Source organism: Apus apus, chromosome Z (assembly GCF_020740795.1).
Source record: "Apus apus isolate bApuApu2 chromosome Z, bApuApu2.pri.cur, whole genome shotgun sequence".
Taxonomy (NCBI): Eukaryota; Metazoa; Chordata; class Aves; order Apodiformes; family Apodidae; genus Apus; species Apus apus.
Window position 1 is genome coordinate 66851079 of NC_067312.1, and position 16069 is coordinate 66867147.

General features: G+C 47.6%; 1 protein-coding gene across 1 annotated transcript; it reads right to left on the reverse strand.

The window, feature by feature from the left end:
- Positions 1 to 1175: 1175 nt before the first annotated feature.
- Positions 1176 to 5743, reverse strand: KLF4 (KLF transcription factor 4). Its single transcript, XM_051643431.1, has 5 exons — positions 5356 to 5743; positions 5144 to 5261; positions 4119 to 5016; positions 3864 to 4028; positions 1176 to 2282 (listed from the first exon to the last, which is right to left on the reverse strand). Exons 1-5 carry the CDS (start codon positions 5358 to 5360, stop codon positions 2107 to 2109), a joined length of 1362 nt encoding a protein of 453 aa, XP_051499391.1. The 5' UTR covers positions 5361 to 5743; the 3' UTR covers positions 1176 to 2106.
- Between the last annotated feature and the right edge of the window lie 10326 nt (positions 5744 to 16069).

Here is a 16069-nt window from a genome sequence, read left to right on the forward strand (position 1 = left end):
GTGAGAAATATTTTCTGCATCATTATGTTACATACATAAGACTTAGAAACAGCACCACTAACCACACAAAGAACACATCAAAATGTGAAATTCAATAACATTCCTAAGGCACATTTGGGAACAAAACATTGATAATGCCACTCTTGTTTTTGCAAAAATATGAATGGCTCTTTCCTGCAATTTGTTTTCTATGCTCAGCTGTACTGAACATTATATTTAACCAAATTCCTAGCTGACATTTTAAACCAATGGAAGACGAATAATTTCTTTCTTCGCTTAACAAAGAGTAGTGAGAAGAACAGGTCCTGTTCACTGAGCATTCATGTTGAAATCATCTTATTGCTAAACATCCGTAAAGAAACTAGAGCAATGACAACTACAACAAAATGGTAACGACCTGAGGCTTGCAGCAGGCTCACTGCATTTAGCCACAGAGAATTAGTGCAATTGAAGGTACATCAGAGACCTTACACCAACATGCCTTGAATGTACAGTGATACCATTTGTAGACTCTGCATGGTCAGTCAGCCTTCCTACAAGTTATAACTTCACACAAGTTACATATGTGTACCAGGATTCCTACTAGGATCTCAGCTCTTCAGATACTGCCAAATTACTAAATTACCAGGACATAGTAGGTTTCAAATGAAGCTCCATGCAGTTTATTGTTAAAAGGTGTTTTATGCATGCATTTATTCCTTGAGTCAAGCTTAGTCTTTGCAATGTTACTCAGTTGATTTTCTTTAATTCACATGAAACTGGTTCCAGCTTATCTGAGAAGGGCAAGAAAACTACACTAGGAATTTTTCATGCTGAAAAGACCACTACAAAAAAAATGTCTAGAACTGTATATTCAAAGATAACAAAAAGTTTAATGTCCCAAATAAAAGTATCCCCTCTAACATTCAGACTGAGTCACCTTAAAAATGGTTAAATTGCAGTTTCATCAGGCAGGTAAGTGGCAATTTGATATAGAGCAAAAATTTTCAGTACACCATTTTCCCTAAAAAGGCATGTTACATCTGCCCTGCATTTATAAAGTCTTATCTTTCGGAGTCTTAAGACAAGTGTTTGCAGCCACCCCCATACCTTTACCCTGGGAAGCTCAACCACTAACAAATATTTAATAAGCTTTTTTTGCCAAATCCATGCACAGAAGAAAATTATGGCAGCCATTCAGATAAAATATTATAGGTTTATTTAAAACTTATTTTCCACTTGAATATGCAAAATACAAATTACAACAAAATGTTCAATTTTACTTTGTAGTTTACAAATATACAAAATAGAAGTTTGCTTAAATTTATATTACATATTTATTATGTAAAGAACTATATAGAAAACATTTGTTCTGCTTAAGGCATATTTGGGAATAAACCATTGTACAAACTATTGCACATTGAAACCACAGTGCATTACAGACTGTCTGCATAAAGTTATTTTCTTAAAAAAAGTAAACCAGGTTTATTTACCTGATTTAGGTCATAATCAGCCATCGGAAGAAAAAAATATTTCCTTGTCAGATATGCAGCAGTTTGAGAACTTTGGCTTCCTGGTTTTGGTACCTCTAGAACCAACAGTCACTAAGCACCATGAAATAGGCTTTTAAAATATAATTCTGTACCTGAAATTTTCCTCCTCTTTTAACATCATAATGGCTTTTAGAAGGAAAAAAAAAAAGAAAAATACAAGATAACATTTACATCTAATATTGCATTGAAAGAAAATGAAGGGAATGTCATTTCCCTGTGTAATATCCCCACCCTCCGAACTACACAGTCTGTTTAACCCTGATATCCGTGACTTCCAGTCACTCCTTGGCATTTTGTAGTCCAGAAATAATTCAAGTTGGATTTACAAATGGAATGATAGAAGATCCAGTCATCGACCCCGATGTTTTTGGTTCTCTTTTCTTTTCAATGTAGATACATAAAAAAAAAAAGTTGCAGTGTCTGTATGCAATTATCCCGCTTTTCCACTCTTTGGAAAACTTCTCCTTGATTATCTGTAGTGCTTAAACTGCGTTCTCCCCAGCGTGCAGAAGACAGTCCTTGTACTGTAAATACTGAATCTGTGGCAGTTGGGGAAAAGATCCACTGCTTCCAATTAAAAGTGCCTCTTCATGTGTAAGGCAAGGTGGTCCGACCTGGAAAACGCTCTGTCACACCGCTGGCACTGGAAAGGGCGGTGGCCTGTGTGTTTTCTGTAGTGACGAGTAAGTTCATCGGATCGGGCAAACTTCCATCCGCAGCCTTCCCAGTCACAGTGATAAGGTTTTTCACCTTTAGGAGTACAGAAAATAAAACACTGCAGTTAGTTGGGGGTTTTTTTGTTTTGTTTTTTTCACAGGTACCACTTCTAACACCTTTCTTTCAAGAAGAACTAAGACACGCTGTCCTGGGTAAGAAAAAGGGCGACATCCAAGAAAATGCAGTTCGAAACAATAGCAAGAAAACTACAAGACTAACAGAGTAAGACTGTCTTTTCAAAATGTACAGGTACAGTACAGGTACTGTAAGACGTTGGGAGTCACTGAAAACTTCACCCTCATTTCCACTGTTTGTCTTGCACACAAGGCTTCAAGAACACACAAGTTCAGATAATAATATAGTGCGTTTCTGGCAGCTAGTGTTATACGATGACATACTTTTTGGCAGCTAATGTTATACGATGACATATCAACCAGAAATAGCTCAGCAGATATAAGGTATTTCGATAATTGTAGGTCTCTAAGAATTAAAAAACAGCTGAAAACTCTTTGTCTTCAGCTCAGCCTGATTAAGAACTGAATCTTACTGTCTTCACTGCAACAAAATCACTGTTGATGGCACTATGAGTTTTCCTGGCAATTGCAAACCCCTGGTCCTACACATACTGAAAACCACGCAGACCAGCTTGGGGCAGATGGGAAGTACTGTTCACTTGACCCCCAGTGCCATTAGCTGAAGATGTAGCCTAACTACTGCACAACCAGCATCTTCTCCCTTCCTCATCTCCGCTTCAGGATAAAGTTCCGAATCTAGTTCATAATCCAGGGATTTAAATTATGCAAATTCCCAAGTTATTGAATCACTATTATGGAATGCCTGCACTAGCAAAACTGCTCACAATGTACCTGCTTTCACAAGCTCAGTAACTGCAACACCAGATTCAGCTGCACAGTAAGAAATTTTAACTCAGGTTCAGTTACACGTTTTGGCAGATTTTATCGAATTCTAGCAACAGCCAATCAACCATTAAACTCTGCCTCTCTGGTGCCAGTGCAGGGCAAGATGTGCTCTCCACACACAGGCAAAGCATCCTGTCAGTGCTGCTGACATGGCTGAAAACCCCACTCACAAGGGGCCCAGTGCAGTTTCCTCACTAAGGGAACAGCGGCTCGCAGAGGTGCACAATTCCTCCTTGCACTAGAGAGCAAGCCAAGACAAGAGGCATGCATGTGTAAAGGGTTTTAACCACGAGCAAAAAAAGGAGTATCTTACAGAAAGGTCTTCTTCCCTTCTCTGAAGTGGGCCAACACGAAGCAGAGTAACAAAGCCCAGCTGACTTTTCAACTACCTGCTAATTAGCCAGCAACACAGACAGGAACAAAAGACCTCTGCCTTGGCAAGAAACTCACCCGTTCCCACATCAGAGTAATTTTGAACCATTAAGTGAAATGCCAAGACGGTAAGTAAAGACTGCACTGGACTTCATGTAGCCAAGAGGAGAGGAAAAAATGCTCAGAAAAACTGCAGAGAAGGGTTATAACTTGCTACATTTAGCCCCCTTCCTGAGCTCCCCTCTCTTTACTGTCGTCAGGGCTCACCCCATGCCCCTAAGCCTAGGGCATTCCACTGATGACCCTGTGCTCTGGGACTAACCTGTGTGGGTTCTCAGATGTGCCTTGAGATGGGAGCTCTTTGTGTAGGTTTTGCCACAGCCGGCATAGTCACAGGTGTGTGTGGCTGTCCTCTTCCTAGGCCATGACCGGCGTCCCCTCTTGGGCTTGGTCTCCTCAGGCAGGCAGTTCCCCGGTGGCATCAGCTCTAGAGGTGGACAGGGAGGAGTGAGCACCATCACAGCCAGTGCCAAATCAGGTGCCCCTGCCCACCCGCTGCCAAAGCACTGGGACTCACCTTGGTACTGGAGCGTGCCAGGTGGCAGCTGCTCCGGCAGGAAGGTGGGATAACCGGAGGCTGAGGGGTACCCCGGGGGCAGTGGCAGTGGTGGGTGGCTCAGCCCCGGGGCAGCGGGGAGACAGTCTCTGCCGCTCAGCATCTCATCAGGCCCCAGTGAAGGCGTAGTCCGGGCTGGCAGCGGGCGGCCCAGGGGGAAGTCATGCTGGGGGGCTCCTCGGGGGCCGCTTCCGTGCGGTGGTGGTGGTGGGGCCAGGGTGCACGGCGGGGCAGCCTCCTGCTTGATCTTGGGGCACATCCGTGGCAGGGGGCTGTAGGGGGCCCCGGGGCCCTCGGTGCCTGGCGGCGGGGCGGCAGCCGGAGGCCCGCTCTTGGGGCTGAGCCCCGGGTGGCTGTACTCGCCGACGGCCTTCACCACGAACTTGCCCTGCAGGCTGCCCAGGGGCGACAGCGCCGCCGGCGCCGGCAGGTACACCGGGTCCAGGTCGGGCCGCATTAGCTCAGCCACGAAGCCTCCCGAGGGAGACACGTCGGTGATGTCAGCCAGGTTGAAGGGGGTGGCGGGCCCGGCAGCGGGGGCCCCGTCGCGGCTGCTGCCGCCACCGTAGAGAAGGCCGGCAGGCTCAGGCCGTGGCAGCGGGTAGGCAAAGGCACCGGCAGGGCAGGGGCTGGCAGTGGGGGCCGGGGCAGGGGCCACCACCACGGCGGCAGCGGCGGGCTCCTGGTGCATGAGGGAGTTTGAGAGGATGAAGTCGAAGTCCAGCAGCTCGTTGAACTCCTCAGCGTCGCGGCGGGGCCCCAGGGCGGCGGTCTCCAGATCCGACGGCGGCGCTTCCACGGGCCGCGCCGCCAGCGCCGGCGGCGGCCGCTTCAGCTGCGACAGCTCCTCCCGCCACCGCTGCGGGAAGACGGGCACGGCTCAGCCCCCGTCCCGCCGCCGCGCCGCGCCCGCCCCGGCCGGCCCCCGCCGCCCCCGCCCTGGCCCCGTCCCGGCCGGCCCGCGCAGCCACGACGCCGATACTCACGTTGCCGGGGCCCGCGGACCGCGCCGCTTTCTCGCGGCCCGCGGCGCCCGCCGCGAAGGTGGCGATGGAAGGGAGGAGCGTGCCGCTGAGCGCCATCTCGCACTCGCCGGGGGGCTGCCTGCGGGTAGGGAGAGCAGAACGGCGTCAGGCGACGGCAGCGGCACCGAGGGAAGGAGGCAGGGAGGGCCGGGGGCCGCGCGCCCGGCACCCACCGCATTCGCGCCGGGGCGTCACGCCGAACTGCTGCCGCCGCCGTCTTCGTCCCGAGAGTCGCCGAGGAGAGGGAGGAGGAGCGGCAGGGGCGCGCCGTCAAGCCGCGGAGAGCCGGCCCAGCGCCGCTGGAGCGGTGCTGCGGGAGCGTCGTTCCTCGGTGCGCTCCCGGAGAGGAGGGCGAGCGGGACGCGGGGCGCTAGCGGCGCCGCGGGGAGGCGGCCGCCGCCCGGCAACGCGTCTCCGGCAGCGGCAGGGCGGCGGCGCGAGGTGCTTCGCAGGGAACCGCGGCCATGGGGGGAGCCGGGCGGGACGGACGGGGCGCGGTGGTGCCAGCGGGGAGGGAGGGGCCGGGGCGTCCCGCACGTTGCCGTTACCGCCGCCAGCTGCCGCGCCCCGCTCGGCACTGCCGGGCGCCCGGCGCCGCCGCCCATCTTATAACCTCACTTGGCGCCCGCCCCGCCCCCCGTCGCCGGAGCGACGGCGAAAACAAACTGACACGTGGGGAGAGGGGGCGGGAGCGCGCGAGCGGCGGGCGGGGGGGGCGGGGGGGGGGCAGCGCGAGGGGCTCGCTTGCGCGCGGCCCGTGACGCCGGTGGGGGGGGGGGGGGCGGAGGGGAGGGGGTTGGGGGGGAGGGGGGAAAGCGGGAGCGCGCGCCTCAGCGGGCCCCGCGTGTCCCGCCCCGCGTGTCCCGCCCCGCGTGTCCCGCACCATCCCGCCCTGCCGCGCCCGCCGGGCGCTCCCTCTTGCTCGGGAGCCCCGCTCGCCTGTGGAGCCAGAGCGTCTGTGCGGCGCGACAGCAACGGCGCTCCCTGCCCCCGCGGCGCGCGCGGGGTGCCGGCAGGAATACCGGGACATGGCACGACACGGAGTGACGTGGAGCGGCCCGGGCGCCGGGCTGTGCCTTTTCCTTTCTTTACTTACCTCTTTATTTTCCCCCTTCCACTCGTCTCTCCTCTCCTGGGTTTTTTCCTTTCCGTTTTCATTTTTAATTTGTTACCTTATTGTATTATTTTTTAAATTATTCTTCTGAAATTCGCCCCGACGGCGGGACCCTTTTTTTTTTTTTTTTTTTTGCTTTTGTGCCCATAATAGCCTTTTTAAAAATTATTATTTCTTTTTTTTTTGGTTCCTGATTGACTTTTTCTCCCCAGACTGACGCCGCGGCCCGGGCCGCGCAGCTGCAGGGGGGGCAGCAGAGCCTCCCCCCGCTGGCGGGACCGGCGGCGTCGAGGGTCGTCGCGGCGGAGCCCGGCGACAGTGCGGGGCGGGCGGCGGGGACGGGGCTGCCGCGGGGTGCCGGCCGGACCCCTGTGGGACGGGGCGGGTGACGGGGAAGCGGGTTGTGTGCGGCACTGGGGGTGCGATACTGGAGACGTTCCGGAAAAAAAAAAAAACAAACAACAAAACAAAAAAAAACCACAAAAAACCCCACAAAAAAACCCCAAACAAACAACAACAACAAAACACACAAAAAACCCCCAAACAAACAAAAAACAAAACAAGGGAATTAAAGATAATTTAAAAAAAAACCAAGCATGAAACAAAGCCGGTCCCCACGGAAAACTCAAAGAAAGAACCGAGCTCGCCGATTAGGAGCGAGCGAGGGAGCGGCGGCCCCGCTCCTCCAGAGGGCAACGACGAGCCACCGCGGCCGCGGAAAGACCCGCCGGGCTCCCGCACCGGCCCCGCGGCCGCCCCCTCGGGGGGCGTCGCCTCTCCGGGCCCGGCGGGGCGCGGGAAGGAGCCCGCGGCCGCCTCGACCCACCGGAGGCACCTCCTGCCCCGTCCCCCCGCGCCGTCCTGCCCCTCGCCCCGCCGCCCCTCACCGCGCTGCGGGCCGCGCTCTAGAACCGGTCGGGCCGGAGGGGTGAAGTCCCTGCCCTGCGTAATTTGCAAACATGAGCCCGAGTAACTGATGATGACTAAATTAAGCCCTAAAATAATAACGAAATGCCCGGCTTTATTTTAGCAAACTGGCTTTACCAGTTCTGCGTAACAAGTGTTAATTATTAATAACTTTGGCACTAAAAAATAGGGATTTTTTTAATTTTTTTTTTTTTTCACAAAGTCCGTGTCTTGGAAGAAGATGTGCTGGGAACCACCGGTGCAGAAAGGACAAGTGTGGAGAGATGAAGGCTGGTGAAACAGTGGGAGGATGCCTGAAGGCCTCTTGGAAAGGGAAAGGAGTCACCCTCTCCACTCAGAGGTGTAGGGCTGGTGTTGTGCTGCACGACAGCCTCCGGACAGCTGTGCTCACAACATTGCTGCCTCTTCCCAGCTGTCGTTTTTATCGAGGGCTTGTGCTCTCAGTCTCTTTGACAACTACTTCAAGAATTAGCATCCAAACCAACAGCAACGTTTTTTAGTCTAAACCTCCCTTCTAGCTTAGTCTTGGGAGGAAGCCCCTGATGTGGAAGCTTGCAGGTCTCCGGACAGTTTGTCCCCATCAATTGTTTTTTCTTTGGTTTCCTGTTAGTGTAAATGCTAATTTACGGATCTCCTAAGCAATGCAGTGTGCTCCAGGTCCATATTTCAAGCTCAGAATCCCTGAAGGCCAGCATAAAAATTAAAATTACATCCCTTATTAAAAGCAGGAGAACAGTAAAGTTTCAAAAGTGGGTAAGTGATCAGATCTTTTTGAAATAAATGGCAGAACTTTGCTGACTTCAGGTAGAAAAGGCCTGAAGAATGTGAGCTAAAACAATACAGGTTCCTTTCACAATCTTTGATTAAATTAGACTTGGTCATGATGTTTCTGGGTAATTCTGATGGACATATGTGAGGTATGTGTGAGTTTATCTTAAAAAGATGTGGCCCACTTACATCTGAGTCTTGATTTTGAATTGTGTACATCTGCTTTTGAACAATCTGCATAAAGGCCAACACATTCTTTTTCACTAACTAAACACAAGGCAAAAGGTTTTCTTTTCCTCCCTTAAATGAGAGGGAATATGATTTAATGGTTGTGAATGTGGAAATTAAATACATTACATTTGCAACTGCTCACAGCTGATGCTTTCCCAGCCTATGTAATAACCTAAAGGTTGTTTTCTTAAGTCAGATTTGTTTTAATAGGCCTTCTCTTGCCAGCCGACCATTTATCCAAGTCTCAGTTTTCTGAAAATTTCTCAATTTTCTCTAAAACTTTCCTTCCACTAACTCAGAACACAGCATGTTTCTGTGCTGTTCAAAGCTGACTTCAGGGATTGCTTAATCCAGATACAAAATTGCACAGAATTTGTGTCCCTCTTGCCTTGGGACATGCAGTGACATTTTTCCAGTTGTTACTCTGCTTGGACAGAAGTCTGCTGCAGCACTCTCTGCACTGGACTGCTGTGGCCTCTGTGTGTTTCTCTCCCTCCCTGGGTAGAAGAAGGAGGTTTCTTCCACATCAGCCACATCTTATTGTGAGAGCAGGGTTGCTCTAGCCTTGCCACAGGTGCTGTTCACTCATTTTGGAAAAAGAACTATTACCTGATGCTGACCATTCATCAAAGGCCAGCCCAAGCCGTAATTCACTGCAAGTGCAGGGCAGAGTAAAATGACTGCTGAACAGGTCCGATCATGAGGAAGCCTTAGTGGCTAGCCTCAACCAGTGCTAAACGGATCACCTCAGAATATGAACCCCAGAAGACAGAGAAAACGCCCAGCTAATGAAGGAGGACAGGTTTTTGGAGCAGAGACAGTAGTCAGGAAATGGCATCCCACATTAAAAACATTAGGGAACATCAACAACAAGAAAAAAACAGTCGAGCTGATTGTGCCTGAAACAAAGACCGACCTGTTTATCTTGATATATTTATTTTAAAGCTTTAGCTTGGAACTTGATTTTCAATGAAATGCCTCTCAGGAACCACAATGTACAGCTTATCCCCTTTGATTTGGTTGTCTGAGACAGCAGCTGATGGAATCAGGCACTACAGACTTTAGGAAAGATTGCATCTTTGGGGTCAGACAACAAAATGCTTTTGTGGCATCTTAGGGATTGTGTTTTGTTTTCTTTGCAGCATGCTGCGGCAGATAGCCTACAGGGCCAGGAGCTGCCAGGCCCCCTACTCCAGAGCTGGCATAAAGTAACAGAAGGAGAACTGGGAAGAAACCCATGATGCTGGGTTTTATCTAATAGCCTCCTTGCTGCTCCTTAAAATCAAAAGTGATTCCATAATCCTTGGTGCTGTGCTGGGTTTTACCATTACAAGGTTGCTGGAAAGCAGGTGGAGGTGGGTAGGTTAATGAAAGGAGACTCGGCATCTGTAGGGTTTCCTACATCACATGTCACCCAAATTAACTGCACTGTGTCTCAGGGCAGGGGGAAGTGGGAGAGGTCTCATATGTGTGCAGTGCAAGGTGTATATCTGGGGGGATGCAGTGCTGAGGATTCCTTCTCTTCCCACTGGATCTCTGCACAAGAAGGTGGAACAGTTCAAACTGCCTTCCTGGGCTCTGGCCAAGGCATAGCAGCCTTATGGGGATCTGCTTTCTACCATATATTACATACTCTTCATAAAAATACAATGCAGCTCAAGTTTTATTTACCTTTTCTTGCGACAGGACATTTTTTTTTAATGCAGAAATAAAACCTGGCTTGGTTGGCAGTTATACTTGTGGATTATTAGTATAGTGTAAAGGGCACATTTCTGAAGATTGTGACCAATTGCAGGCAGGTTTCAAGCAGTAGCAAGTGCATATATACACAGACAGCACATGCAGACTTAAAATCATAAACATTCATGCTGAGAATATCAGCAGTGTCTGTGGTCAAATCTGTTTTCACATGCTTTGTGAAAACCCAACCCTATCTTCTTGATAGTGACTTTACTTTCCTACATGAACAAGGTCAGAAAGACCCAGAGATATACGTTGTCACCATCCAAGAGCCTTGGGCTGGTCTAGGTCAAACATCCTGTTGTGAGGTGCTGTAGGTCTGTGCTGTTGGTCTTTCGGTCCCTTGCAAGAACCAGTATTGCTGAGGTTGTTATCAGTGCTGATGCCAGGACATCTCTGGATCACAAGTTTTTTTTCTTCTGGGCAGCCAGCATGCTTTCATAACCCCAGAGGAAAGGGGTCTTTGTGTGGGGGAGAGCCCTGATGATGACTTGCACTGTACTTGGAGCGTATCAGCCCAGTGTTTCTTCCTTGAGAGCCTGTAACTAAGCAGGACTTAACCTTGGGGGTCCGATTCTCAATGCGAGTTCAGGCTGTTGATTCCCACTGAATGTCCCCTCAAGAAGATAACTCCCTAAGAGATTCAGGCATCTATTTTCAGAGGTACAGATCCTCCTGTGTATACCATTCACTAAGCCTCACCAGCCCCTGGCAGACACAGCCTCATGCAATTTAGCACCACCCAGGATGTCTTGCATGCAAACAGCTCTTCTGCTTCTAAGCAATCCAAGGGTTGTTGTGTTTCAGCAAGAGGCAAAATACCTTGAATTATTTATGGGATAGAAAGAGCTTTATAGTTTTGTTGTTGTTTTTGTGTTGGTTTTTTTTTTGTCAAGTTCAGGCATCCTTGCTTTACTGGTTTTGTCCCATCTGTCATGGTTTTAATGGGTTTGCCCCATCTTTGGATTCAGATGTTCCCCAAACTTTAACAATGACTTATATAAGCGGCTCCCACAGTGGGACTGGTGCAAACAAGAACTCCACAATAAGCATCCTTTTCAAAGTCCTGCATGTAATGTGGGGACACTCACAGCGAAGAGGATGAATTCTTGTTTATTTGCTTGTTTGTGATTTTTGTGTGCATGGGGCTAGTTCATTGTTTTTTTTCCAGACCCAATGGAAGAGTCACAGAAAAATAGAGAAAACTTGAAAAATTACCAGCTGTCAGCTAACCAGAGTATGGTCCCCACTGATGGGAGATAGATTTGGTATATCCTGGAAGATACATGGGTGAGAAGTCCAAGTTGCTTTATGGAGCTGGCTCTGAATAAGAAGCCAGGTACTGGGATTACTATTAATTCACCTTCTTGCACCCTCCTTGGGGACCAGACTCTTCTCATTATTATCTGAGTGAAATTTTTAAGGCACTGCTGTCCAATAGCCTTTGGAAAGGAGAAGTTACTTTCAACTTCTCTGACTCTCTGGAAGAATCTCTTTTCTGCTGCAAGAAGGGGTTTTACTCTTTGGCCATCTCCTCGCCCCTTCAATTACTGTGGAAAAACTACATGGAAGAGATCTTCCCTATTCTCCCCATTTCAGTCTTCCTCATTTTTTAAATTAGAAATCTTTCACTAATAATATTTGTTAATAAAACCGAAGCATCTTACATCTAACATTCCCAAGCAGTGTCAATGTAAAATCCATATATTCCTCTCACAAGTGCATAATACTGATAACGGAATTATGTTAATAACACATTTGCATCATTATTTGGTATTTCTTTTAACACATGAGAACTGGCAACATTTTGCTCCTAAAGAAGCCTAATTTTGCAGAAATTTGTGAGTAGGTTTTGAAGCCCACTAAGGAGAAGTTGTTTTCGCTGCTGGTGGACTTTTCAATTCCTTTCTCCCTAGTTAAGCTCCAAGTTTCTTTTGTTTGTGTAAAAGTGGTGCTTCTAAGGAATGTAATCTGAGCTGATAACGTGCTTCCAAACAAAACATACATTAAGGTGCAAGACACAAGAAAACTAGAAAATGCAAGATAGCTGCTCCTAGTGCATAACGCATTTCAATTTGCATGAAGAGAGAGTAAGAGAGTGCTTTGTCTTAGCAGTAAAGTGCTCCTGAGTTGAACCACAAGTATTTGAAATTAAATTTGTACTGATGAGCTAGGTAATCACAGGACAGTAAACAACACCTCTGCCATCTTTCCACGGTTCCTCCCACGCAGTGTTGTGAATAAACTGACCTGGATAGCTGATTCACCCAAGATGTCTTCTAAACTATTTGCCATGCTGAAGTCAAGAACATCTGTTCTTTCCCTGCACCAACATCCAGCTGAGGAAATTATTAGATAAATATTCCCCTCACTTGAACAAGAATAAAGTCATTGTAGGGAAACACGGGGAGAAAGGATCAATGCTGCCTGCTCTGAGAATAAATACCAGGCTTCCACATTGTTTCCATAAATGCCTCCAGCTCTTCTTCAATATTAATGCAGCAGCAGGAGCCCATTACTCTATGATAACAGTCCTTTGCTCTCTTAATGAGAGCAATATGGCAACCACTCTCAGATTTTTTACATAGATGTTACAGAACGATGTTCGAATGGTATTGCTGAGGGCCAGTTTTGGTGGACCCATTGCTTCCAGGGAACCTTTGCCACAGACAGCAGCACAGCTGGGACCTTGTCCTGCAAGGAGCACATGGATGGCTGGTGACATAAAATCGTAACTGCCCTGGAAAACATTCCTCCATGGATGCCCCATGCTAGCAGAACTGTTCAGCTGCAACCATTGCTGAATGGCAGATCCACTGCTCACTTCACAGACTGCTATGAAGCACATTGTGTTTGCAGGGCACTGAGATGTGGGGATGCAGAGTGCCATAGGAAATCAGTAATGAGGAAACATGAGGAAATTAATAATGTTGCATTCTGAGCAGGGATTGAATAGTGTACAGTAATTGAGGCCCGGGGCCACACTCTGCACAATGAGGAAGAAACAAAATAAGGAATAGCTGCTTATTAGGCTCCAGATTCAGCCAGTCTAAATTCCACCTAAGACCTTGTGCCAGCTGTTTCCTACTGGCAGGCTCTGGGCCCTTGGGGGATGCTGAGCCAATGGGAAGCCCTAGGTGGAATTTAGGTTAGGGCTAAATTTGACTGCCACTGAGCAATATCTACCTTGAGCAGTTGGTGAGGCAGAGCTGCTCTGGAAATTAGCTTGTGATCTTGTAATGCAAGAAAGGAGCCAAAAGACGGCGGCGTGGGCAACTTTAATTCTGGCACATCCATTATTTTAGCACACAATGTTGTGTGCCTGATTTTGCAACAACGATGTTTTCACAACATTTGTTTTCCCCCCTCTTTTAAATGGAAGCCCTAATGCCATCAATTTGTGAATAAATGATACAGCCAAATTAAAAAAAATAAATATTTGTTTCTGTACTCCTTTAAAGTTTCCTTGAGTGAGTTGGCTAAACCCTTTGTAGTGCAGTTATGGTACTTACCAGAACCACTGCAGCCAAGGCTATGAATAAATACATAAGTAACTAAGATACAGTAGGGTATTTACCCCAGTTAATAATTTTGTAACCCGGCATCCCATAAGAAAAGACACACTCATTGTCAACTGAATCTATTATTTTATCCACAAAAGTATGATTGTCAAAGAGTGTTTCTGTTGATAAAATCTATATTGCTTTACAATCCATTGTCTTACACAATAGGTGGTCATGACTTAGTGGAGGGCACCTAACCTACCAGCCAAATCTGGAGTGTAGATCTGTGTCCAGAGGGAGGGAGAAAGAAAGAGTGAGCCTAGAAACCTGTTCAAAGCACTAAACTGCCCCTCTGTTCAGAGGTCGTAGAATGAGCTTAAGGAGGCCGGTGGGCTAAGCTGGGGACTAGGAGAGTTTGTATGGTCGTTCCCCAAAGACTTGCTTATACAATACCAGCAGCTCTGATCTTCAGTGCCAGAAGTGATTTTAAAAGGTAAACTAGATTTTGCTGTGACTAAAAGCTTCTCAGCCAGACAGTGACACTTTATCTATTTCCAAATCCAAGTGTGTGTAGCTGTGGTGCCATGTTTCACCAGCTAAAAACAGGCTGGTTTTTGCGCCATGTTTTTTGCAACTTCAGCCATCACAAAGGATGATTATGTAAGTCCTGTGGCTTCTTCTCTGAATGTTCACATTTTTGTGACAGAGATATAGTGAAATCCTAAATCTCACTCTGCTTTTGTCATGAACAAAGGAAATATTATGAGGCTAGACTGTGAAGGAAAGGAAGAAATCTCTTAATAAAATGCATTCTTAATTCACTGATGAGGTCCTAGCAACACCTATCACCTGGAAGTGAATTCAAATTAGATTTCTTTTATGGAAGGTAGATAATCAGCTGTTGGGAGTCCCAGTTTCTCCACCACTCTAAGCCTGGGCTGAGATGATGTAGCTAAGTGGGAAGCAGAGGGTAGCACAGCTCGGGGCCTGTTGGAGGCAGGATGCCAGACCTGGCAGGTGGTGGAGGTCCTTTGAAAGGTTTTAAAAGACTGCAGTTCCTGGCATGTGGTGCTGGTAGGTAGACACCTCTTGGGAGTTAGGATATGCAGTGTATTTTATATTAGATGAAGAGGCAATTCACTTAAACCCAGAGCCCATTCTTTGAGACCTTCCTCTGTCACTAAGTCCTACCAAATTGTGGAAACCTCATAACTGGAAAACTGTTCCACACGATATTTGCAGTTTTTCTGTGAGCTTTTCTCCAGGCTACTACTTTCTTGTGTGTCTAAGCGTCCTATCTATGGCCTCTCCTTTGTGGATATTACTTATGTTCTCACTCTCTCAGCTTGCCCCAGGTCCACATTTTCTTTATCTACCATCCCATTTTTTTTCCAGTATCCTCTTCTTTTGATAGCTAAACATACCTGTCTGAATAAAGTCCTTCCCCTCCTGTATCTCAAAGCTGTCATATTTTGGGTGAGAGGAGCCTCCTCAGCTGTCTGGTGAAGCTACAGGTCTGACAAGAGCCCCTAATGTCCTAACATGTACGCTACAAGTAATGCTGACTGAATTCACTCATGTTTCCTTCCCTTCGGAAAATGCTGCCTTAACTCTCAGCAGTCAGATTACTGTGCTTAAGGAATGAATGGTAACATCTTTGTCTGTTCCAGATTTTGGAGGCCAGGAGAAATTTTACAGTATGACTGCCAAGACAGACCCAGTGTGTTTCAGACATCCAGAACGGTGCACGTGATGTTTCTTAAGAGCAGCCTGGAGCACCACCGTTACATGATCATCTGTCTTCTTGGTTATGGTGGAAGTATGACGTGAAAAAGACTGCAGAATAAAGCAGATGCATGAGGACATGTGTATCACAGCAGTTTCATTACTGCTAGTTAGCATGCCTTCTCTGCGTGTGCTCATCACCGCAGCCTTCAATGCAGCTGCCATCAAAGGGACATAGACACATGGCTCTTCCAGGGCTGTGGAGCACTAGACTTCTGTCAAACTCATGAACTCAGTTCTCTCCTAAGCACTCGTGTTTCACAGAAGGTCTTCTCAGGCATCAGTGACTCCCTTCTGCACAGTCCATATGAATATGGAAGATACTTAACTACCTTTTGTGTCCCACAGTGTTGTGTGGAGCATCTTAAGACACACTGAAGACATGACCCTGAAAGACAAATGTTGAATTTTCTGGCAAGGTGCTTGGCAATGATCAAGGCCCAGTGCATTTGAAGCCCCTGAATCAGGTATCTTCAGTAGTTCAGCATATCACACAGAAAATGTAAATACTGTGAAAGAAATATGTAACTGCTTGTATTTAATCTAAGGCAAGGGCTGCATTAGTAACGTTGTTTGGAAATGAAAAACTATTTTTGTGCTGCCACATTTGTTAAAATGTGACTTGGATCAGCTCAGTGCTAACTAATTTTCCTTTTTTTGTTAGCTTATGCCAAACTTGTGTTAACTTTGCTAATACAAAAAAACCCAAACCATTTATTTAGCCAGTAGCAACAGCCTCTGCTGCTGGATGACCAGTTCCCCTGTGCATTTAGCACTGTTATGAGTAATAAAATGTCTGCCGATTTATTGCAATCTACA

Bases quoted from the DNA above. Each gene is read 5' to 3' on its own strand.
- KLF4 (XM_051643431.1), bottom strand. The intron at 5,017-5,143 runs GTGAGTATCGGC...GTCTTCCCGCAG, and splicing joins GGTCCGCGGGCCCCGGCAAC to CGGTGGCGGGAGGAGCTGTC. The intron at 2,283-3,863 runs GTTAGTCCCAGA...GTACTCCTAAAG, and splicing joins ACATCTGAGAACCCACACAG to GTGAAAAACCTTATCACTGT.